Source organism: Felis catus, chromosome E1 (assembly GCF_018350175.1).
Source record: "Felis catus isolate Fca126 chromosome E1, F.catus_Fca126_mat1.0, whole genome shotgun sequence".
Taxonomy (NCBI): domain Eukaryota; kingdom Metazoa; phylum Chordata; class Mammalia; order Carnivora; family Felidae; genus Felis; species Felis catus.
In genome coordinates, this window is record NC_058381.1 from 13,659,843 (window position 1) to 13,685,534 (window position 25,692).

Genomic DNA, 25,692 nt, shown 5'->3' on the forward strand with positions numbered 1-25,692 from the left:
CTTACATTGTAAGATGTTTCAGGCTATTCAGTCTGATCCCTTAATTTCCATGGCTTCTCCAACCATCCTTCTTCACCTCCCAAATTGTAGGCTCCAGCCCCACAGGACTACTGCCCATTCCCTAAACAGGCAGTGACTACTCATCCATATATGAGCTGCTCTCCATTGCCACCTTTAGTCAGGTGTGGTCAGTGATGTAGTCAATCACTACTCCAAGACTCTTGAGAGCATTTATCTTAAGGAGTCCTGGGTAATTTCTGTGTCTTTAATGAGTTCCTTTAGGATCTAGACTCCTTTGGGATCCAGGGCCCTCTAGGGCCAGAGATGTGCACAATGGGAGATGTGATAAGGGATGCTGCAGACACAGGTGACAATTACAGAGGTTATCACTTCACATGTCTTAGTAAATAAAGGGAAACAGGACCTCAGGTTAGTGTCCAGGAGTCACCCTCAGACACACTGGGTAAGTTGGGCAGAGGGTGAATGAGCTGGTCTCTTAGGGTCCTTCCAACCTGAGGATCTTGCTTTCCCAGGTTGTATGATGTTCTGTAGGATAGAGCTTCAGGTATGATAGCCCTCCTCTTCTTCACCTCCCTGCCTCCGAAGACATCCCCACATTCTAGAAATATTTCAGTTGATGTTCACCAGTTACAATCTTGTGGTCAATGATAGCATTTGTAAATACTACTGTGTCATGTATTCTTACAAGATTGTATAATTCCAATGTAATGACGGCTCTTGTGGTAGGCTAGTTTAATGTAATAGTCTGAGCCCTTGTTTTATTTTAGAATCACCTTGGAGCTTTAAAAATCTTTGCACAGGCCTCCTCTAAGATTGTGATTATATTCATCTGAGGGCACCCAGTAATGTTCATTTTTAAAAGCATCATAAATATTTGCTATTCAATGTGTAGCCCATGGACCACAGCATAACAGTCACCAGGTGCTAATTAAAAATGTAAAACTGGCCCCCTGAACCAGAATCAGTGTTGTAGCAGAACTCCTGGGTGATTTGCATGAACATTTAATTTTAGAAGTACTGTGCTAGGTGATTCTCATGTGCAGTCTAGTCTGAGAACTACTGACGATGGGTGAAGATGGTCATTGCATAATCAGTAGTAGCATCTGCAAGTGCTATCTCTGGGTGGTGACTCCTCATCATACCCTCAACACCAGGGATGGATCCCGCTCATTTACTGGGAAGCAAAATTCTGAGAAAACAGCTGTATGATTTCCCCTAGATGTTTCTTCCCACTGTAATGCCAGCACATAAAATCCATTTGTAAAAGCTGTTAAATGTGGTTGGATCAAACAGCACCAGCAGGGTGAAAGTCTTAGCAGGTGGACTCTCCATTATGTCTTTGATGAAGGAGCTTCCCACATCTCTTGGTGGTTCTCCTCTGCTTTCTTTGTCAGCTTTGAGACACACAGAGGTGTATTAGTCAGGGTTCTCCAGAGAAACAGAACCAATAGGAGATTATATCTATATCTATTGTTATATATCTATAAACACAGTTGTATATCTCTATTACCTGTATCAGATGTATCAGTGATAAGAGTAGTGTTATCTGAGGTGCTCCAACATTTTCCATGGGTACAGTATTACATTCATAAATCTGTAACAAAGTGACAAATTCAATGCTAAATGGTGAAGCTAGTGAGTTCTTGTTTTGAGAGCATTTAGTAGGAGTAGATATTCTAACAGGAGTTTTCTGTCTTTAGTTTTCATTATTACTGTTATTTTAGAGAGCGGGGGAGTGGGGGAGAGGGGCAATGGGAGAGAGAGAGAGAGAGAGAGAGAGAGAGAGAGAATGAGAGAGAGAGAATCTGAAGCAGGCTCCACACTCAGCATGGAGCCCAAAGTGGAGCTCTATCCCACGACCCTGGGATCACGACCTGAATTAAAATCAAGAGTCAAACGCTGAACCAACTGAACCACCAGGTGCCCCAGGAGTCTGCTGTCTTTAAAGTTGAAGGAATGCATGTCTCAGCCTGAAGCACAGCCAATGAATATTTATGAAACACTGGCTACATCCAGGCACCGTGCCAGGTGCTGGCACTTCTGCAGTCATGAAGGCAGACATGACCTTTCCTGCATGAAGTTTACAGTCCACTGGGGAGGACAGCTATACACAATCCCCTGGGCATTTAGTGCTTTAGGGACAAGCACAGGATGCCGTGGAAACATAGCAGCAGGTTCTCACTTGGTCTGGAGGGCACAGGAGAGGTATAGCTGAGTAAGTGACATGTAATATGCCTGAAGGATAAGTAGGGAAAACCAGGTGAAGAGGGAGCAGGGGGAGGAAGATGCTAGGCAGTAGGGGGGGGGGGGACAGCAAGTGGAAAAGTCTGGAGGCAAGAAATTGTGACGTTCAAGTCCAGCATTTTTGGAGAGGTGAGTGTGAGTGCCACAGTGGGACCAGGTGAAGCTGGTGGAAGTAGGCCAGGGTCAGGTCATGAAGCACCTTTTGTGCCTTTGAAAGGAATTTTGCCTTTATCTTAAGAGCAATGAGAATCTATGAAGACTTTAGGGAGAATGATGATCAGATTTTCATCTTATAATGCCACAGTGCAAACAAAGGATATTAAAGGAGATTATTCAAGTATGGATGCAGGGAGATGAGTGAAGAGGCTGATCCAATATTGCAGACATGATGTTAGCCCAGCCAGGGTAGTGATGGTGGAGATAAGGAGTGGATGCATGAGAAAGAGATTTACATGGCAGCATCTTAAGGATGTGTTGACAGATTGGATATTGATAATGAGAGAAAGGAGGGAATGAAAGAGAACTCAGGTGTACGACTGGTACACCTGGATTCCTTTTTACTGAGCTATGGGGACCTACAGGGGGAGGGAATTGGGATTGGGAGATGGCCAGGGTAACATCATATGTTTCTTTTGGGATCTGCTGAGCTTTAAATGCATGTGATAAGTCTCGGGGAAGATAATCCTTAAGTAACTAGGTTACAAAGTCACCTACACCTGAGGATTAAATGGTTATCAAATCCATTAGAGTAGATGAGTTTTTCTTGGTGGTATATGTAGCATTGTAAGAGAATAGTGTTTAGGAGAAAGCCCTGGAACATCAACATGAAGAGATTGACAAAACAAATCAATCAGAGTTACGGAGGATGCCTGGTCAGGTAGATATGAGGAAAACCAATATATGTGTCTCAGAAGGTAATGGATAAGATTGTTTTATAAAAGTTGAGATATTGTTACATGTTAAAGAGAAGTGAAGAAAAGTCATTTCCAATCATAGACATTCTGATTGTAGAGATTTGGAGTATAGGAATGGTAATTATTGTGATGAGAGTGATGTAAAGTATCTTTGCAGAGCACCCAGCAGGCCATGTATCATAGAAATATGTTCATTTTTAAATTCAGGTTTTAATGGACACTATAATTTCTTCCTAAAATGCTGAAGACAGAGCATGACAGGAAAGAATCAAACTGTTGTCTTAGAATTCCTCCTCCTGGGCCTGCCCATCAAGTCAGAGCTACGAGACCAGTTCTATGCCCTGTTCCTGCTCATGTATGTTACCACCATCCTGGGGAACCTGCTCATCATCGTTCTCATTTGCCTGGACTCCCGCCTCCACACGCCCATGTATTTGTTTCTCAGTAACTTGTCCTTCTCTGACCTCTGCTTCTCCTCTGTCACAATGCCCAATCTGCTGCAGAACATGCAGAGCCAGGTCCCGTCCATCCCCTATGCCGGCTGCCTGACCCAGATGTACTTCTTCCTATTTTTTGGAGACCTGGAGAGCTTCCTCCTGGTGGCCATGGCCTATGACCGCTATATGGCCATCTGTTTCCCCCTGCACTACACCACCATCATGAGCCCCAAGCTCTGTCTCTCCTTGGTGGTGCTGTGCTGGGTGCTGACTGCTGCCCATGCCATGTTGCACACCCTGCTCATGGCCAAGCTGTCCTTCTGTGCCGACAACATAATCCCCCACTTTTTCTGTGACATGTCTGCTCTGCTGAAGCTGGCCTGCTCTGACACTCGAATCAATGAGTTGGTGATATTTATCATGGGAGGGCTCATTCTCGTCATCCCATTCCTATTCATCGTCATGTCTTATGCACGGATTGTGTCCTCCATCCTCAGGGTCCCTTCTGCCAGGGGCATCCGCAAGGCCTTCTCCACCTGTGGCTCCCACCTCTCCGTGCTGTCTCTTTTCTATGGGACAGTTATCGGCCTCTACTTGTGCCCTTCAGCTAATAATTCTGCTGTTAAGGAGACTGTGATGGCCGTGATGTACACTGTGGTCACCCCCATGCTGAATCCCTTCATCTACAGCCTGAGGAACAGAGACATGAAGGGAGCCCTGGGAAGAGTCTTTTGTGGAAAGAAAATTCCCTTCTCTGTATGATGGTAACATTTGGTATTTTTACATATTTCTATCTAGTAGGTATAATAATATTGGAATATTATCCCAGATTTTTTTCCCTTACCATGGAAACTTTCTGCTAAAATCACATACTAAATAATTATTCAATATGTAAAAGAGATGAAGTGGAGGTGTATAGTTGAAGGAGGGAAGAGAAGTCTTGGTGACCTGCTGGCTAAGACTTCTCTTTGTGTTTTCCCAGTGATCCTGAAAAAGTGTAGTTTAAAAACTCCTGTTTTAAATGATCTTCATGCCTTATAGTCTTTAACTAATTTATCATAGGAGACTATGTTTTTTTTAAGCCTGAACTCTGCTTTGATTATGGTATAATTTAAAAATAATTCTCTATATTCTTAGGTCAAGACTAAATAATCTCCACCATGTCCAACTCCCAGCTTCCCTCTAAACGTCTCCTACTTACCTCTCTCTACACAAGATTCACATCATTTTATCTCTTAACCTTTTCCCCCTCTTACTTATTTTCATGTCTACTCTGTTTTCTGACCTGGCCTGACCTGAAATGGAGTTTTCTAGCCCTTTGCTACAGGAATGTATTTTGTCTTTACCTGGGAATAACTAATACCCAGGGGACCTAAAACTGATTTCCCCAGGAATGGCGAAAGAAGCTGGAAGATGGTAGACAAATTCAGAGTTTAAGGATACCTCTTTTCTGTTTGATATTTTGGACCTTATAAAAGAACTTTATATCTGTATGTTTACACTACCATCACCCTCATGACAATTCCAAGGATTGGGGTAGATATTATTACTGTTTCACAGACTGAAAAATATGGCATTCAATTACTTGCCAAGTCATACAGTGTGTCAACTGTTGAATCTATGGAAGATCCCAGACAAAGTAATTCTATAGTTTCTTCTCATATTCTTTCACTTTAGAAAGAAGGGGAGCAGCCATTAAAAACAAGACAAAACAAACCTCTCTTAGCTTCATTTATGGTATGGATTAGTTTTCCAACCTTGGTCCATATGTATCCTCAGCTGTCCCCTTAAGTTATGGCATCCAAACCCACCACTTTGATCCTCAGGTATGTTCTGGTGACTTCCACATCTCTATCTGAAGCCAAGACTCTTCTCAAGAGTTCCAGACCATTATTCTCATCTATCCATTGGATGTCTCTACTTGAGGGTTTATGAACACTTCAAGCTCAACATGCACATTATTAAACTCTATGTTCCCTCAGGTCTGCTCTTTGTCCTTTATTCTACGTCTTGATTTCTGATGTCACCTTCTACCCAGTTACCTTAACAGCCACCTATGTATATGTATATATGTTCATAAAAGTCGATTATTGTTTATATAATCTTGCATTATACATTATCATTTAATATTTCATTTCTTGAAATATTTTATATTCATAAGGTAGCTAGCTAAGGTAACACTAGTTGCTATACTGGATAAATTCTGAAATCTCATTGCCATCATACAACAAATATATAGTGGCAAGAAAAAGATTAAATTAATGCACTTCCATCTGTAACAAAAATTCCATTAAAAAAGACAATGAAAAATAGACCCTGTTCTCAATAGCAATGGGAATTATGTGCAAGAACATAAGAAGAAAACTTTACTGAAAGATATAAAAGAATACCACAATAAGTGGACATTTACGGTGACCCAGGAGGTCTCATTTTAAACAGCTTTTGAGGAGTAAATTTTATACACTAAAATCAATCCATTTAAAATTGTGCATTTTGATGAGTTTTGAAATGTCAATATTTTAACAACATCAGTTCTCCTCATATACATTCAATATAATCTAAATCAAATTCTCAAAGGAATTATTTTAGTGGAAACTGACAAGTTTATATTGATGTGTGTTTGACATATTTGACCACATAAAAATAAGAAACTTATCTAGGAGAAAAGATAACGTAAAGAAACTTGAACGAGACGTGACAGATAGTTACATGTCTAACAGACACAATATTAAAATTCAGAATATACAAAGAACACCTACAAGTAATATAAGAATAAAATAAACTGAATACCTCAAATAACCAAAGCAATCTTGAAAAAGGAAAATAAAACTGGAGGCATCACAATTCTAGATTTCGAGTTATATTACAAAGCTGTAGTGATCAAAACAGTATAGTATTAGCACAAAAATACATAGTCAAGTCAATGGAATAGAACAGAAAACCTATAAATAAACCCACAATTATATAGTCAATTAATCTTCAATAAAAGAGGAAATAATACACAGTGGGAAAAATACATACAGTCTTTTCCCACACAAATGGTACTGGGAAAACTGGAAGGCAACATGCAAAAGAATGAAACTGGACCACTTTCATACATCATGCCCAAAAATAAATTCAACATCAATTAAAGACCTAAATGTGAAACCTGAATCCATAAAAATCCTAAAAGAGAGCATGGTTAGTAATTTCTCTGACATCTGCCATAGCAACGTTTTTCTGCAGTATGCCTCCTGAGGCTAGGATAATAAAATAAAAAATAAACTATTGGGACTACTTTAAAATAAAACGCTTCTGCACAGTGAAGGAAACAATCAACAAAACTAAATGGGGAAGATATTTGCAAGTGACATACCTGATAGAGGATTAGTATCCAAAATATATAAAGAATTGATACAACTCAACACCCAAGAAACAGATGATCCAAAAAATCCCCAAAAAACAAAAATGCAAATAATCCAGTTAAAAAATGGGCAGAAGACGTGAACAGACATTTCTCCAAAGAAGACGTACAGGTGGCTAACAGACACATGCAAAGATGCTCAACATCACTCATCATGAGGGAAATGCAAATTGAAACTACAATGAGATATCACCTTGTTATGCCCAGAATTCGTGATCCCCAAAGACCACCAGGGAGCCGAGGCCGATGCAAAAGCAAAAGAGCCTTTATTCAAGCTAGCTCGAGCTCAGTCCCCTACCTGCACCGACGCAGCAGTGAGATACCAGGGAGAGAGAGCGAGTTTCAAAAGCACAAAGGTTTTATAGGGGTCTAGGGGCAGCCGATTGGCTGGGGAAGGGGCGTGGCCTTGGCCGATTGGCTGGGGAAGGGTCAGAGTCCTGTTACGCAGGTCGCTGGGCGTGTTTTGATCAGGAAGTTTGAATGGGTGAGCGGGAGGTTACTCAAGGGGAGGAGGCGTGGTCTAGGTGAAGGACACAGAACAAGATGGAGTCGGCTGGCGTAGGCCCGCCCTTTCAACCTCACACCTGTAAGAATGGCTAAAATCAGAAACACAAGAAACAACAAGAGTTGGTGAGGGTGTGGAGAAAGAGGCACATTTGTGCACTGTTTTTTTTTTTTTTAAATTTTTTAATGTTTATTTATTTTTGAGAGAGAGAGCATGACCTGGGGAGGGAAGAGAGAGAGGGAGACACAGAATCCGAAGCAGGCTCCAGGCTCCGAGCTGTCAGCACAGAGCCTGACGTGGGGCTCAAACCCACGAACTGTGAGGTCATGACCTGAGCCGAAGTCAGACACTTAACCGACTGAGCCACCCAGTGCCACCACATTTGTGCACTGTTAGTGGGAATGCAAACTGGTACAGCCACTCTGGAAAACAATATCAGTGTTCCTCAAAAGGATAAAAGTAGAAGTATTCTATGATCTAGTAATTGCACTACTGGGTATTTACCCCCAAAATACAAAACACCAATTCAAAGGGATACACACATACCTTTGTTTAAAGCAGCATTATTTACAACAGCCAAGATATGGAAGCAACCCAAGTGTCCATTGATAGATGAATGGATAAAGAAGATGTGGTGTATAAACACAATGGAATATTATTCAGTCTTTTAACTATAGAGAATAAATTGATGGTGAACAGAGGGATGGGAGAAATAGGTGATGGGGATTAAGGAGTGTACTTGTCATGATGTGCACTGGGTGATGTATGGAATTGTTGAATCATTATATTATATACCTGAAACTAATATAACATTGTATGTTAACTGTACTGGAATTAAAAGAAAAACAATAAATAAAAAAGATTAACAGAAAATTCATAAAGAACAAACAGTATGAGTATGAAAATATTCAATTATATTGAAAATTATAAAGGATAATACAGTGACCAACTCTGTGCCAACATTATGCATTTTCAAATATTTGTCAAGTTTGTTTCAGATCTTAATTTTTCTTTAACAAACAAACAAACAAACATACAGGGGAGCCTGGGTGGCTTGGTTGGTTGAGTGGCTGACTCTTGGTTTCAGCTCAGGTCATGATCTCACAGTTCATGAGCCCTTGGTCGGGCTCTGTGCTGATGGCCTGGAGACTGCTCGGAATTCTCTTTCATCCTCTCTCCCTCTCTGCCCCTCCCCTGCTGTGTGTGCTTTCTCTCTCTCAAAAATAAATGAATAAACATTGAAAAACACACATATATAGTTAGTCTACCATATATACTTGTTCCAAGTCTCAACCTCATCTTGTGTCCTAAAGCATGGTAAAAACACATGTTGTGTTATAATTTTACTAAATAACTGCTCATTCATAATAAAAAGAATAAACATAATTGACAAATTTATAAATGACTGAATCTCTATTTTATTTTTTTTAATTTCTATTTTTATAACAAGATGCAGGAATAGAGATTTTAAAGATGAAATCCTATGTCATTACACCTGTGACATTCAAAACAAAAGCTCCAGGCTTAATTTCAAATTAGTTTGTTTTTCTTATACTCCATCCATTGCTCAAATCTGTTCATATTTCATTTGTTCATATTTACATCCAATATCAAACTCTCTCTTCCTCACTCCCTCCCCCCCTCCCTGTCTTTTTTCTTTTCTGTTGGAAAACAAGAAGCCGGGGGGCACCGTAAGAATGTCCTGAAGGAAAAGGACAGAGCAGCAAGGAACTGAAAGCAGTTTCATTCCCAGGTGGAAAGCCGCGGGGACTGCTCATGCCCTCCAGGAGGACATCATATGGGCACCAAGCCAGGGATAAGAATGTTTTGTCTGGTGCCAGACATACCCCTGACCCAGTATGGAATACACTGCAGGTGCGTGACCTGTCCAGATGCCAAGCACCATGTTGTATGTGCTCACTGTTTTCAGACAAATTGCAAAAATATGCTCAAGCCAGGGGACCGGTGCTTCGGTTCCTGGGGAGTCTTAGCCCCCTGCTTTGTAATTCTCTCATCACCGCACCTTTAGGCCCTGTCTCTCTTCCCTTTTCCTTTCCTTCCTTCTTCTTTTTAAAATGACTGATCTGTGTTGAATCACTATGTTGTGCACCTGAAGCTACTATAACACTGCATGTTAACTAACTGGAATTAAAATAAAAACTTAAAAAATAAATAAAATGGCTGACATATTTGAGATAATTTTCAGACATCAAAACACATAGCCACTATATTCCGCATTCAGGATCTCCTAGAAACAGGAACATTTTCATACATAGTTACATTATCACACTTAAGAAATTTAACATTAATATACATATATTTAATACAATCTACATACAAATTTCCCAATGAAAAAGACTTGGTTTTTATTAGAGATTTGTTAACATACAATTCACATACTATACCATTCACCCATTTAAAATATACAATTAACTATTTTTTATGTATTCACAGAATTGTGCAACCATCATCATAATTAATTTTAGAACGTTTTCATCACCTGCCCTCCCCCCAAATCCCATTAACAATCACTACCCATTTTTCCCTAGAAATCACCAATCCATTTATGTCTCTATAGATTCGCCTATTCTTGATATTTCATATAAATAGAATCATATAATATGTGGCTTTTGTGATTGGCTTCTTTTAATTGGCATAATGTTTTCAAGGTTTATCCATATTGTGTATGTATCAGTACTTTATTGCTGAATACTATTCCATTGTATGGATATATCACATTCTCTTTATCCAGTCATCAGATGATGGCAGTTTCCACATTGGGTCTATTGTGAATAGTGCTGCTATGAACATTCATATACAGGTTTTTTTTTTTTTTTATAACTTCTGTTTATTTGTTTGTTTTTGGTAAACACAAGGGGTGGAATTGCTGGATCATATGGCAATTGTACGCTTAACTTTTTTGAGGAATCACCAGACTGTACCACTCGCCTTCCTCCTTCCCAATGACCCCCATCTTCTACCCTCCTCCCAGAGCATGCACTATACCTCAGCCACACTGAACTTCCTTTATTTTTAAAAAGCTCCGGGCTCTCTCACCTGAGTTTTTCCGTATACTATTTCCTTTCTAGATACTTTTATTTTCTTTTTCTGGAAAACTCCTCAGATTCGCTTGAATTTCCTTAAAATACAAAACAAATCAAAATAAAACATGTCTCCTCTGACCTAACAGATAAAGGTGTCCTTGATATGCACTCTTATCACATCTTTTATTTCCCCTGTGAGGACATTTGTAATGCTTGGTAGGAGCTTGTTTAGTTGCATGTCTGCCGGCTAGACTATAAGCACTTTAAGGGCAGGCAAAGAGAAATACGTGGCTCAGAGCGTTGCACATGGTAGTTACCCAGTAAATATTTTTAGAAGGAATGCATTAATGATGTAATAGATTAAGTATTTCCTGGGTGGGTCAACACAATGCTTGCTATCATGGAGTTTAAAGCCCACCTGAGAAGAGAAGGTTGGTATATATGGAAGCGGTCATTGGACAACATCTAATAGCGGTGGCCAGATGCCACAGTATTTGACTCTGATAACTATTGTAGAAGGCCAGATCTTGCAAAAGATAGAGAAGGGAGATATTAGTGTGGGCTTTAATGGTTGGGGAAAACTTTCCTGAGAAGATCAAACTTAGAGTGAACCCAGAGTTCTGTCTCAGGGTTTAGAAAAATGCAGACGCAAGGGTGGGGGCAAGCACTCGGTTTGATACTAATAAGTTTCTTTGGGATCCAGGGATCCCAGGAGTCAGGCCATTATAGAAGAGAGTCAGGAGACAATGGCAGAGACTCCAGCCTAACATGCATGATGGAGAAGTAACAAACAGGAAACGGGTTCTGGAGCCACACTCAGAGAAGCTGGGTAAGCTGGGAGGGAGTTCAGAAGAGGTAGTTACTTTATTTTTTTTTTTTAATTTTTTTTCAACGTTTTTATTTATTTTTGGGACAGAGAGAGACAGAGCATGAACGGGGGAGGGGCAGAGAGAGAGAGAGGGAGACACAGAATCGGAAACAGGCTCCAGGCTCCGAGCCATCAGCCCAGAGCCTGACGCGGGGCTCGAACTCACGGACCGCGAGATCGTGACCTGGCTGAAGTCGGACGCTCAACCGACTGCGCCACCCAGGCGCCCCTGAGGTAGTTACTTTAAAATCCCGTGCAACAGATGTTAAGATTCCATAATTCTGTAGTGCAGTTCTTGCAGGATGATTTAGAAGTCGTCAGCTTCATTGTTTTCCTGTCTCAACAGTGATTCCCATCTCCAAATGCAACTGGGAATCACCAGAGCTGTTGTTAATGGGAAAAAATAAATCGTATGTTTGTGGAGTCCTTTATCCTTTGCAAGTGCCAGTCATTCCAAACCCACAGTTCTGTAAGGTGTGTAAGATTCACTGATGATGGAGTGTAAGGTTGCAAAAGTTCAGCAGTTTGCCAAGGTTACTAGCCTGTAATGATGGAGTCTGACTTCTGTTGGTTCCTAAATATCTTGCTTGGGACTGAGGCAAACAGGGTATAAAAGACCATTTAGGGAACGCCTCTCCATGAAGCTGGCTTTCCTCACCCTCCACAGAGTTATCCTAATATTAATATCTTTAGCTAGGGATAGATTCAACTCATAACTTGAGAGGAAATCCTCACTATTGGGTTCCAAATATTTGTCCCCTCTGGGCCAGTAGCTTCTTCTATCCCACAGTGCTCCTTTACCTTTTCTCTACCTGTACCAACATGCTGGGCTCATGGGTGAAAGGGAGATGAGGGCAGGGGTACTTGGGAAAACACTGCATCCTCATCACAGAACTTGATGATGACAGTGGTCTTACTAATACCACACTTGTCTCAACTTACCTTGGCATGATAAATTAGGTACTGCTGTGTTTCTATTAAGCTGATTAGGGAATTCAGACTAAGGGAGATTAAGCTTCTTGGCCAAGGTCACAAAGCAGGTATGGGGGTAGTAAGGTGACCCCATGCTGCTTGGCTCCAGGGCCCACCACTTAAATACTGTAAACACACACTGGGGTCCTCCCAGCCTCAGCCACGTCAGCTGCTGTCCCCAGAATGTCCATTTCGTTCTTACTCTCTTCTAACTCTTGCTTCCCTGACTAATGTCTCCAGAGTCAATCAAGTCTTAAAAGGGAAAAGAGACAAGCTTTTCACGTGGGTTGGGGTAGCCATTTTTCCAGTAGTTCCAGTGTTAGGAACTACAGTGTTGGGGTCTAGCACCTGCAGATGATGAGAGAACATCTATTGACTTCTAATCTAAAGCAACTCAGACCTTCGTGTCATTCTGCAGTTTGGGCAGACCCCTGGTTCTAAACAGCCCCCAGGCTGAGACAGGTATGGAACACAGGCGCGGATCAGTCTGGGCTCATCATCTCTTTCCCTCCACCCACTGAGGTGGGTGGCTGAAAGGGTGTGTAAGCCGGGTAGGCGGACAAACAAATGGGTTTTCCTTTGGAGTAGGAGTGCTGGGTGCAGACCAGCGAGAAGGATGCGGCTGCTGACGGGTAGGTGGGGGTAGAGCCGCCACTTGGTTTTGTACACGCTTTCTTCCAAGTAAAGCTTGTGGAGGGGAAGCTCAGGAGAACAGCTGAGTGCTCAGGGTTCTGGTGGCCCTTTGATCTGCTTACGTCCCAACTGCTCCCTGGCTACAATCTTCTTCAGCCTCAATGGTGGACTCATAAGGGGCACAGACCCCATGAAGGTGAAGGAGAAAGCATTGTGGAGAGGCTCAGATCAGGGGACTTCACTGCTGTGCTTGCTGTGATGACCAGACCTTTGCTAGAGTTTTATCTCCCCCTGTGTCTGGCCCCATTGGCTTCATTAGGAGACTGCCTCAGCAAAGTCTCCCAGTTACTTAATAGGCCAGCATGCCTGGGATGATGTCTAGGTTTGGGTTATGATCAAGTGCTTCATGTCTTTTTTTAAATTTTTTTAAATGTTTATTTATTTTGAGAGAGAGAGAGAGAGAGAGAGAGAGAGAGAGAGAGAATGAGTGGGGGAGGGGCAGAGAGAGAGGGAGACACAGAATCCGAAGCAGGCTCCAGGCTCTGAGCTGTCAGCACAGAGCCCGACACAGGGCTTGAACTCGAGAACTGTGAGATCATGACCTGAGCTGAAGTCAGATGCTTAACTGACTGAGCCACCCAGGCACCCCTAAGTGCTTCATATCTTAATATCCGGGACCCATCTGTATTCCTCAGAATTTGTTGTTTACACTCCCTTCCACCCTCCCAATGTCCCTGTGATCTAATTTTTTCTTCTACGGATTTGATAGTTTTCTAGTGCTTCTGGGAGAAATGGACCATTTATTTTCTAGGTGGGTCTCTCCATAGCTTGTGTTACATGAGAGTCAGTTACTCTGATGAACTTTTCCTCAGTCTGATTCCCACTGGTTCATATGATCCAGTTCTCAAAACTTCTGGCATGCCAAGAAGTTTTTCCATTTCCATTTCCCAGCACTCCTACTCACTTTTTTTGTTTTGTTTTGTTTTTTACATTTTGTTGTAATTGGCTGCAGAGTATGCCATAGAGAAGCTATACTTTAGATCTGTATTGTTCAATCTGGTAACTACTAGCCACATGTTGCTATTGAGCAGTTAAGTGTGGCTAGTTCCAATTGAGATGTGCTGTATGTACAAAATCCACACTGGATTTCAAAGAAAATAGATGTGTGAGTTTTTAGCGTACAGGTATTGATTATGTGTTGAAATGATGGTATCTTGGATATCTTGACGTTAATAAAATATGTAACAAAGATTAACTTCACCTGTTTCTTTTTGCCTTTTTATTTTCTTTTATTTTTTTACATATAATTTTTTAAATGTTTTATTTAGCTTTGAGAGACAGAGAGAGGCAGAGCATGAGCAGGAGTGGGGCAGAGAGAGAGGGAGACACAGAATCTGAAGCAGGCTCCAGGCTCTGAATTGTCAGCACAGAGTCCGAGTCAGGGCCCGAACCCATGACTGAGCTGAAGTCAGACGCTTAACCAACTGAGCCACCCAGGCACCCTGCTTTTTGCCCTTTAAATTGTGTTTATTGAGGGGCGCCACGGTGGCTCAGTCAGTTGAGTGTCCAACTTTGGCTCAGGTCATGATCTCACGGTTTGTGGGTTCGAACCCCACATCAGGCTCTGCACTGACAGCTCAGAGCCTGGAGCCTGCTTCAGGTTCTGTATCTCCCTCTCTGCCCCTCCCCTGCTCCCATTCTCTCTCTCTCTCTCAAAAATAAATAAATGTTAAAAAAATTAAAAATAAATAAAAATAAAACGTGTTTATTGAAAATTTAAAATTGCCATTTTATTTTTATTTTTTTAAATTTATTTTTAATTTACATCCAAGTTAGTTAGCATATAGTGCAACAATGATTTCAGGAGTAGATTCCTTAATGCCCCTTACCCATTTAGCCCATCCCACCTCCCACAACCCCTCCAGCAACCCTCTGTTTGTTCTCTTTATTTAAGAGTCTCTTATGTTTTGTTCCCCTCCCCATTTTTATATTATTTTTGCTTCCCTTCCGTTATGTTGATCTGTTCTGTGTTTTAAAGTCCTCAAATGAGTGAAGTCATATATTTATCTTTCTCTAATTTCGCTTAGCATAATACCTTCTAGTTCCGTCCACGTAGTTGCAAATGGCAAGATTTCATTCTTTTTTTTTTTAATGTTTATTTATTTTTGAGAGAGAGAGAGAGAGAGAGAGAGAGAGAGAGAGAGAGAGAAACAGAGCATGACCAGGGGAGGGGCAGAGAGAAAGAGGGAGACACAGAATCTGAAGCAGGCCCCAAGCTCTGAGCTGTCAGCACAGAGCCCCATATGGGGCTCGAACCCACAAACCATGAGATCATGACCTGAGCGGAAGTCGGAGGCTCAACTGACTGAGCCACCCAGGCCCCCCTTGATTTCATTCTTTTTGATTGCCGAGTAATACTCCATTATCTTCTTTATCCATTCATCCGTCGATGGACATTTGGGCTCTTTCCATACTTTGGCTATTGTTGATAGCACTGCTATAAATTGGGGTGCATGTGCCCCTTCGAAATAGAGTACCTGTATCTCTTGGATAGATACCTCGTAGTGCAATTGCTGGGTCTTAGGGTAGTTCTGTTTTTAATTAAAATTGCCACTTTAAATGTGTTTATTGAAAAGTTAAATGTGTTTATTGAAAATTTAAAATTATATTGAAAATATAAAATTTAAAATGCTCACATTTGTGGCATATATTTTATTGCCAGTGGACAGTGCTGCTTTAGATTAACCACCATGCTTCATTCTGATTGCCTCCAGAGTCTTGAGGATTTAAAATTTCTACCATTATGTGTGATGTTGACTCTCAATAAGTTAGACCTTTTTATTATGTATTTTTGGGAATTCTCAGAAAAATGCCCTATGTGTGTCCTGAGACACCCTACTTAATGGTTTTGTTTCTTCTTAAATTAGTCAAAACTGACCAACTATTTTTTCTTAAGCAAGGGCACTGGTGTCTTTAAGTGTCCTACAAAAAAAAAAAAAAAAACAGGCTTCATATTTGCATCGACGTAGGAGAATATGCAGAGATTGTAAATCTGTTCAGAGTCCCTTTGGTTTAAAAATAACACAGTACTTGCTTCCTATATTGTCCCATCAGTGTCTGGAACAGGGCAAGATGAGAGTGTGTTTGATGTCCTCATGGTCCGCTCCGAGTAAAGCTGTTGAAGATATGAGAACAGTCTGCCGATGCCAGCAGTCACCCAGTGTTGCCAGCAGAACTTGATGGTAAATGTAGGGCAAGCAACCCACTGTCGAGTTCCGAGGCCCTGAAAGTATTTGAACAGTTGAAGAAGCCTTGCTGGGAGCAGTGTGGTTGAGACCTGGCATTACAGTTAATGGGGAATTAAAGGAGAACAAAATCTTTTGATAGGACTAAATCTCTTGATGGAGTCCTATGATTTCCACTTCACTGTGATCTAGAGAATGAAAGTATGCTCACATCTGGAGAGGGGACACAATCCAACTTTGGCAGATCCTAGCACATTATATTGAGGAAGTAATCTCTTATTTTATTCTGAGCTTTGATCAGGAATTGGTATTGATATTTTTCAATTGCCTTTTGGCTGTGGTTCATTAATACTAATTTTTTTAAATTAAACATATTAGCTTTTTTCAAATATGAAAATTTGGAATTATTAGTGTTTTAGGCTTTTCATATCCATTTCTATAGGTGGAATTGTTCTGTAATTCTATTTTCATGTCTTCCCCCCCCCCCCCCCCCGTTTCAGTAAATTATGTAGCTTTCTATTTAATTTTAGGTTCTGGAATGCTTTATGTAGAGCCTGGGGATTATCGTTCCTTGAGAGTTTGAAAAATCCAAAAAGCTTCCTGGCCCAACGATTTTTTTTAATTGCAATATAATTTACATGTAGTGCACAAATCTCTGTGTACAGTTTGCTGAATTTTACACCCATGTAACTACTGCACTGATCTAGATACAGAACATTTCTATTATCCCAGAAGTTTTCCTATGCCCTCTCCTAGTTAGTACCCATGCATGTCCAGAGGTAACCACTATTCTTATTTCTATCATCATAGATTAGATTTGCTAGCTCATGAACTTCGTATGAATGGAATCAACCCACATTTTTTTGAGTCTGGATTTTTTTATTCAACGTAATATTTTTGATATTTATCCATTCTGTTGTTTGAATCATTATAGTTCATTCTTTTTCATTGCTATATAGTACACCATTAAAATGAATATGCCACAGTTTTTTTTTATCTATTCTCCTGGACACTGGGTTTCTCAGTTTTAGCTCTTATGACTTGAGCTTCTTTGGAAAATTCTATTAAACATGCTTTTGAGGACATTTGTTTTCATTTATTTGGGATAATTCAGGAATGAATTTTCTGGACTATAGGGTGAGTGAATGTTAACCTTTAAGAACTGCAAACAGTTTGCTAAGTGGTTTTACTATTTTATATCCTTATCTGGGATATATGAGAATATTAATCACTAAAATTTGATATTGTCAATTTTTTCATTTTAGCCATTCCAGTGGGTGTGTAGTAGTATCTTATGATCTTAATTTGAATAATAATGTGGGGCATCTTTTTATATGCTTATTGTTGGCTTAAAGAAATTTATTATAGATACTTATTTTTTTCAGTTTGTTTCATATTTGTTGGCCTTTGATTTTTTCGACTTCTTGACTGTTCATTTTAATGGTCTCTTCAGATATCATGTATATTTATTATTGAGCCAATTTTTCAACTTGTTTTTGTTTAGCAAATGTCTCATCCAGATTTTCACATTTATTTCAGACAATTTAGGAAAACTTAAAAATTTGTCTCTGTAACTGTATCCTTTTTTTTATTCCTAATCTTCTATACTTATTTTTTAATTGGCCAGTTTTGTCTATTTTGTTGACCTTTTGAAAACAAAGCTCTCAAATTATTTTATCATTTTACTGCTTTCATGTTTTTCATTTTGCTAATATACGCTTTTAAGTTTATAAATTTCTTTTTTTTTTTTAATTTTTTTTCAACATTTTATTTATTTTTTTCGGGACAGAGAGTGACAGAGCATGAATGGGGGAGGGGCAGAGAGAGAGGGAGACACAGAATCGGAAGCAGGCTCCAGGCTCTGAGCCATCAGCCCAGAGCCCGATGCGGGGCTCGAACTCACGGACCCCGAGATCGTGACCTGGCTGAAGTCGGGCGCTTAACCGACTGCGCCACCCAGGCGCCCCAAGTTTATAAATTTCTTAATCCTTTGTATTTGAATTTTTGCCATTCTTTTTTCTATCCTTTTCAGCTTAATACTTTATTTTTTCCTAGTTTATTAGTAAAAATGAGGCATAGATTTTTCTTTTTCCATGATGACTCTGTGTGTACTGTGTTCCTTCTCAACAGAGCAGTGTTACTTTGTTCTTTGATGTAAAAATCATTTAGTAGAGCCTTAATATCCAAGTATATCAGATGTTTGTTATTAATTTGTCATTTTACTGCACTACCTTGAAAAAATGTGGTCTCTACAACTTCTCTTTTTGGACCATAAGTTCTACAAGAATTTGTGGTACTTTAGTGTCCTTCATGCAGTTGCTAGAATAAACAAATGTGGTGATACCATCAACTACCATCAAATCTACAAGTAGAAAACTTGATCTCACAGTGATCAAGGTAGACACAGTCCTGGCCCTCACGGTGGGTCGGCTCTGGAGGCTACATCCTGTTAAGCAGCCCTGGTGATATTTGAGCTCATAACTCCTTATTTAGAAGACCAGGGCTCTAATTGCCTGGCTGGGGGGGAAAAATGAATGCCAGCCCATTGGCTTTGAGGGATCCACAGAAACAAGAGGGGAAGCCCACATTGGTCACCTCTCATTTCTTGGGTAAATATTGGTCATATACTTGATTTTTCCTCTCCAAAGTTAGTTATTATTTAAACCTTTTTAATGTTTATTTATTTTTGAGAGAGAGAGAGAGAGAGAGAGAGAGAGACAGCAGAGTGAGGTAGGGGGTGGGGGCAGAGAGACAGGGAGATGCAGAATCCAACCTGTCAGCACAGAGCCCAACGCGGGGCTTGAACTTGTGAGCTGTGAGATCATGACCTGAGCCGAAGTCAGATGCCCAACCAGCTGGGCCACCCAGGCATCCCTGAAGTTAACCATTTCATTTAAATCATCAGATTTATTGGCAACAAATTACATACGGTACTTTTTAAAAGTTCTCTCTCCTCTGAATCAGTGATTATATCTGACCTTCCTGCCTTCCTGGTGGCATTGCCAGGTCTGCCATCTCTGTTCTTGTGACCCACTGATCATTCTCCCACCCTTCCTCTGCCTGCACCCCCCACGCCTAGCTCAAGGAGATCTCTTTCTGGTTTGCTGGGAGGAAGCTTCACTTCACCTCCCAATTCTAGCCCAGACATTTTTTTTTCTTTACCGGTAAATTCTGGCTTCACTCTGGAGCTCAGGCTTTTGGAAATAAAAGCCAGGAAAACTTGTGAACCATTTCTGCTTTCCTGCCATGTCTGTATCCTGAGGCAAGGAGCATAGAGCTAACTATCTATTGAATGGGAAGAAGTGAAAGTGAAGAGCGAGGAAACAAAACATTCTAAGATTAATATGTCAAAAATTATTCTATCCATGTTTTTTGAGGTATTCACAAATTGAGAGAGTTCAAGGACCCTTTAATTTCCCACTCCTTGAACTGGTTGATTTGCACCACAAGTTTTGTGGTTCCCGGTGCTTTTGTGCACCTCTACCATAGAGAGGAACTGACCCTCTTGCTGTGTCCTCTGACCAAGAGAAAATGGTTGTATTTATGGATATTCTGAAGCTGACTGTAGGCATCTCTCTTTAATTATCAGATGTGTGAATAAAAAACATTTCCTCCCCCATAATGCTTTACTCTCAGAACTCATTCTGTCTGTGCTGCCGTCTGTAGGACTTTGTCTCAGTAATACCTGCTAACCTGCAAAGTGTAACCAGTTCTGGAAGCACTCCCCACTAAAAGTCAAACTCCAAAGTTAGACTGTTGGCTGCAATCCCAGATCTGTTGTTCAATAGGTGTGGGACCTTGGACAAGTTACCTATTGAGTATAAACATCAACTTTTTAAATGTAAAAACTGAAGAAAATAGTACCTATCTCATAGGGCTGCTATGAAGAATGAATGAGTTAATACATATTATACTTTCATCCTAGTGAAAGAAGTACTGAACTTAACCCTTATGACTTGTGGGTATTTAATTAAAAAAATTAAGATTTCTTTTTGAAAATTCTGAAGTGTGTCTATATGTGTGTATATACACATACATATTCATGCTGTCATGCAAATTATTTTTAATTTTACAAAGGTAGAACAAAAGCAACATGAAAATGGGAAACCAAAGTGTCATCTCAGAGTTCCTCCTCCTGGGTCTGCCTATTGAGCCAGAGCTGCGGGACCAGTTCTATGCCCTGTTCCTGCTCATGTATGTTACCACCATCCTGGGGAACCTGCTCATCATCATCCTCATTCTCCTGGACTCCCGCCTCCACACGCCCATGTATTTGTTTCTCAGTAACTTGTCCTTCTCTGACCTCTGCTTCTCCTCTGTCACAATGCCCAAACTGCTGCAGAACATGCAGAGCCAGGTCCCGTCCATCCCCTATGCCGGCTGCCTGGCCCAGATGTACTTCTTCTTGCTTTTTGCAGACCTGGAGAGCTTCCTCCTGGTGGCCATGGCCTATGACCGCTATGTGGCCATTTGCTTTCCCCTGCACTACACCACCATCATGAGCCCCAAGCTCTGTCTCTCCCTGGTGGTGCTGTCCTGGGTGCTAACCACTTTTATCTCTTTATTGCACACACTACTCATGGCTCGGCTGTCCTTCTGTGCTGATAATGTGATTCCTCACTTTTTCTGTGACATGTCAGCTCTGCTAAAGTTGGCCTGCTCTGACATTCATATAAATGAAATGGTGATATTTATTTTGGGAGGGCTTGTCATTATTGTTCCATTCCTGTTGATCTTTTTATCCTATGCACGGATTGTGTCCTCCATCCTCAGGGTCCCTTCTGCCAGGGGCATCCGCAAGGCCTTCTCCACCTGTGGCTCCCACCTCTCCGTGGTGTCTCTCTTCTACGGGACAATCATTGGCCTCTACTTGTGCCCTTCAGACAACAATTCTACTGTTAAGGAGACTGTCATGGCCGTGATGTACACTGTGGTCACCCCTATGCTGAATCCCTTCATCTACAGCCTGAGGAATCGGGACATAAAGGGAGCCTTAGGAAGAGTATGTTCCAAATGGACGATTCAGCTTTCTCTGGGACAGGGACTCTAAAGACTAATGTATGTTTTCAAACAGTAGGCATAATATTGACAATGAGTAGTATTCCATAAAGTCTAGTAAGCACCAAGCTAATGCAGCCCAGGGGGTTTTCTCATTGTCACTAGGGGTGGGTCCATCTCACATCCTGGGTTTACCACAGAATCTGGGGGGTGATATAGCACAAGGACTGACATGTAGTGGACACTTGGCAATTATTATTCAAATTTGAATAAATATCACTCTAACGCTAGTGTTTACTGCACTCAGAGAAAGTACAGTAGTTCCTAATTCTCTAATAAATAAATCCAAATTTCTCAGCCCCTTCAGTGCTATGCTTCTGCCAAACATGTTTATTTCATGAAGAATGTCTTCCAGTTTATTATGTACTGCTTTTGTAATTTTTTACTCGCCAAGGATCATCATTTATTCCATTGCTTACCTATTTATTTAGTTTTTAATTTTCATTTCAGGTGTTGACTGATTCACCACTTTAATGATCATACTCGAAATTTTTTTTTCCTTTGATTTACCAATCGCTTGTCAGTTAATGACAGACTGCTTCTTTTGATAATATCTATATTTTGGATGAAAATTTCTCTTTTGAATTAAAATCATATTATATGGAACGAGCCATATGATTCTCTTACGAATTATTTAATTTATAGACAGTAAAATGGTGGCCCATACATAGCCTAAAGTAGCACAAATAGTGACAGAGGGTTAGAATCTATTTATGACCCCCAGGTAGATTTTTTTCCTCTGAAATATTACACTGAAATTATGTGATGCTTTCTTTGTTTACTTCTTTTCAAGTATATTTTCAGTGTCTTGAAGACAGGTGCTCTCTTATCTCTTCAATGACTACTTCAGTGCCTTGTACTTGCTAGATGGACAATAATAACTGATTTGATTTGAATACATTTTCATACGTTTCTTGAAATTAAAGTGTGCCTTAAAAAAAAATCTCACCTTTTAAAAGAAGTCTTCCTAATAATGCCAACTTTGACTTCCTTTCTTCTTCAAAAATTTTTATTGACTACAAAAAGAATACATTCTCACTGGAAAATTATCCAAACAACAAAGAAATAAATAATAAAGTGGAATGGAAGGTTTCCCCAAATTCTGCCCTCCCCCATAAAAGCAGTTAGAAGTTGGGGAATATTCTATGTACATAGATAATTTCTGTGTAGACTAACATTACATATAATAGCATTAAATTATACACACCATTTTCTCAGGTTGTTATATAAAATATATTTTGAATTCATCATTTCATATAAAGACATATAATGATCTTAGAATCTATACAGTGCTTGTTGAATCGATGCATTTACTATAATTTATTTAAATAATCTTCTTGGTAAACACTTGGGTTGTTTTCAATTTTTTATGATTTTGAACAATACTTCAATTTTATTTCCTCATCCATACATTTCCTTGTGGACTTATGCTGTGTTTCTAAGGACACATTCTTAGAAATGGGTGTACTAGATCAAAGGATATGAACAGGTTATAATTGGGTAGAAGTTGTCAAATTGCCTCCCAGGAATTCTGCTAAGGTAAACTCCTTCCAAAAGTGAACGAGAGTGACTGGTTCTTTACATGTTCCCAACTCTGGATTTTTTGTTCTCAAAATATCCATCAAAATATGATATTTTACTATTTTTAAATTGAATCTTTGTATGTATCAGTGAGCTCAAACATTTCTTTATATTGATTAGCTACTTTTCCTTGTGCATGTCCTTAGCCTTGAGTCGATTTTCTTTTTTCTTACGATCACATTATCTATCTTGTAGGCAACATTTCCCTCAGTCTGTTATTCATCTTTTGAAATTGGTAGTGATGTGTTTTTCCCTTACTAAGATCATAAACTTCAAAGTAGACAAATAAGTTGATTTTTACTTCATGATTTTTTTCTTCCACATGCTTGGAAATGGCTTTTCTATCCCCAAATTATTATTATTATCTCATTCTTTTTTCTAGCTCTTGTACAGTGTTAGTTTCCACATCTCTATGCTTGATCCACCCAAAATTTTGTTTAAGGCCAACTGTCCTTTTTCTTTTTTCCCCTTCCTCAGCAAGTGAGTTGTCTCCACCTTCACAGGTATAAAAAACTGCCTTTACAATGTCTTAAGTGCTCACATATACTTCCTGGGCTTATTATATTATTATTATTCATTTCTGGACTTATTATATTGATGCCATACTATGTATAACAGTACATTTTAGGTACCTTGTGTGACAAGCCCTTTTCTATATTCTTCTCTTCCAATACTTTCCTGACACATTTATCCTTTCAGATATACTTTAGATCTATTCTGTTAAATTACAATTTAAAAAATCTGTTGGGAAATTAACTTGAGTTACACTGAATTATTACACTGATTTGTGAATTAGAGTTGGCTATTTGTACAGTTGTCTTACAAACTATAAATAATGAATACCTTTCTATTTATTCCAGGTTTTCATTTCTTAGTTGAATTTTGTAGGTGTCTTAACTTAGTATATTATTACATATTACTTTCTACATTTAGTCCTAGGTATTTTACATTGAAAAAAAAATGTTGGAGGGGGTCACTATTGTGTTTTTAGACAAGTAATTTTTTTGTACATAAAAGAGTTACTGATTGTCTTGTATATCATTTAAAAAATATTACACCTTACTAAGTTCTGTTATTGTTTTCTAATAAGGATTTCAGTTACCTATCTTGGGTACTGAAGATACACAAAGTTAACATCAGTATTGGTAAGTATGCATATTTCTTTCAAATACTTAGTTCTGTTATTTCTTTTTTCTTTTTTTTTTAATTTTTTTTTTCAACATTTATTTATTTTTGGGACAGAGAGAGACAGAGCATGAACGGGGGAGGGGCAGAGAGAGAGGGAGACACAGAATCGGAAACAGGCTCCAGGCTCTGAGCCATCAGCCCAGAGCCCGACGCGGGGCTCGAACTCACGGACCGCAAGATCGTGACCTGGCTGAAGTCGGACGCTTAACTGACTGCGCCACCCAGGCGCCCCATGTTATTTCTTTTTTCTAATGTATAAAGAAGATGTGTGTGTGTATATGTGTGTGTGTGTATACATGTATGTATGTGTGTATATATATATATATATGTGTGTGTGTGTGTGTGTGTGTATATATATATATATATATATACACACACATACATACATACCATGGAATACTGCTTGGCAATCAAAAAAGAATGAAATCTTGCCATTTGCAACAACATGTATGGAACTAGAGTGTATTATGCTAACTGAAATAAGTCAGTCAGAGAAAGACAAATATATGATTTTACTCATATGTGGAATTTAAGAAACACAACAAATGAACATAGGGGAAGGGAAGGAAAAATAGGATAAAAACAGAGAGGGAGGCAAACCATAAGAGACTCTTAAATACAGAGAACAAGCTGAGGGTTGCTGGAGGGGAAGTTGGTGGGGGGATGGGCTAATGGGTGATGGGCATTAAGGAGGGCACTAGTTGGGATGAGCGCTGGGTGTTGTATGGAAGTGATGAATCACCGGGTTCTACTCCTGAAACCAATACTACACAGTATGTTAACTAACTTGAGTTTAAATAAATAAATTTTAAAAGAAGGGGGAAAAAAAGAATAATGTGAAATAATAGTGATTCTAAGGAGAGCCCAGATATTAGTGTGAGGCCCTGCTCTTTGTCCTTCAATAACCAAATGGGGGTATAGTAAAATGTTTAAATAGTTTTGGATATTGGAGGCCACAGTGAACTTTCCCTCCTTGTTTGGTGGTACTCTGGGAGAAGGCACTTTGCAGAAAAGCCCACCACTACACAGCCATATCATGACAGCTCTGGTCTAGGGAAGCGTGTCTGAAATCCCACACAACATGCGCATGCACATAAACATGAATCTTTGCAACCATGTTGGGCCATGAAGATCTGAAAAGTTCTTACGTACCCTGTTGGAGCCCTGCTGGAGTTGAGAGCTAGTGTGTCTCCAGAGGCTATCAGGATAATGAGTAAGGGGACCGTGTAGCGGCAGCTAAAGTCAGAGCCCAGAACCAGATGGAAGACGTTGCTGCGTCTAACAGAATCAGTCAGCAGAAGCAGTAAGCCCTAAGAAGGGCATCAACTCCCTTCTCAAAAGAAAAGACATGTATTATCCATGCTGAGTGTAGTCGAGGTCCAGCAACAGTGGACCTTAGCAGAGACACCCCTCCTGAAGTCGAGAGGATACACAAGCCTCAAGGATCTGGAAAAGGTTTAACAAAATCAACACAGAGAAACCAGGAGGAAGGAATTCATCAGTATGAAAGTAAAAGCTTGATGGAGTTGAAAACCAAGAAGCAATAGAATAATAATAACTAAATGTTGGTTCTTTGGTA

The 25,692-nt window shown here is 39.9% G+C and overlaps 3 protein-coding genes across 5 annotated transcripts in view; all 3 read left to right on the plus strand.

Annotated features, from left to right (window-relative positions):
• SPATA22 (spermatogenesis associated 22) overlaps positions 1-24,210 on the plus strand; it is a 67,467-nt gene extending 43,257 nt beyond the window's left edge. The window contains exons 9-10 of one of the 3 annotated variants that reach the window (XM_045044193.1): positions 24,016-24,070; positions 24,168-24,210. In XM_045044193.1, the coding sequence (XP_044900128.1) occupies positions 24,016-24,070; positions 24,168-24,184 (72 nt within the window). In that variant the 3' untranslated portion in view covers positions 24,185-24,210. The other 2 variants (XM_045044191.1, XM_045044192.1) reach the window with 2 other exon arrangements.
• Positions 2,361-5,928, plus strand: LOC101095449 (olfactory receptor-like protein DTMT). The gene has a single exon (XM_003996400.5). It carries the CDS (start codon positions 3,434-3,436, stop codon positions 4,376-4,378), a length of 945 nt encoding a protein of 314 aa, XP_003996449.1. The 5' UTR covers positions 2,361-3,433; the 3' UTR covers positions 4,379-5,928.
• Positions 19,070-21,957, plus strand: LOC111557756 (olfactory receptor-like protein DTMT). The gene has a single exon (XM_023243769.2). It carries the CDS (start codon positions 20,380-20,382, stop codon positions 21,334-21,336), a length of 957 nt encoding a protein of 318 aa, XP_023099537.1. The 5' UTR covers positions 19,070-20,379; the 3' UTR covers positions 21,337-21,957.
• Positions 24,211-25,692: the final 1,482 nt, after the last annotated feature.

What these genes read in the sequence shown, in the direction of transcription:
- LOC101095449 (XM_003996400.5), top strand. Translation starts at nt 3,434, where the DNA reads ATGACAGGAAAGAATCAAACTGTTGTCTTAGAATTCCTCCTCCTGGGC.
- LOC111557756 (XM_023243769.2), top strand. Translation starts at nt 20,380, where the DNA reads ATGAAAATGGGAAACCAAAGTGTCATCTCAGAGTTCCTCCTCCTGGGT.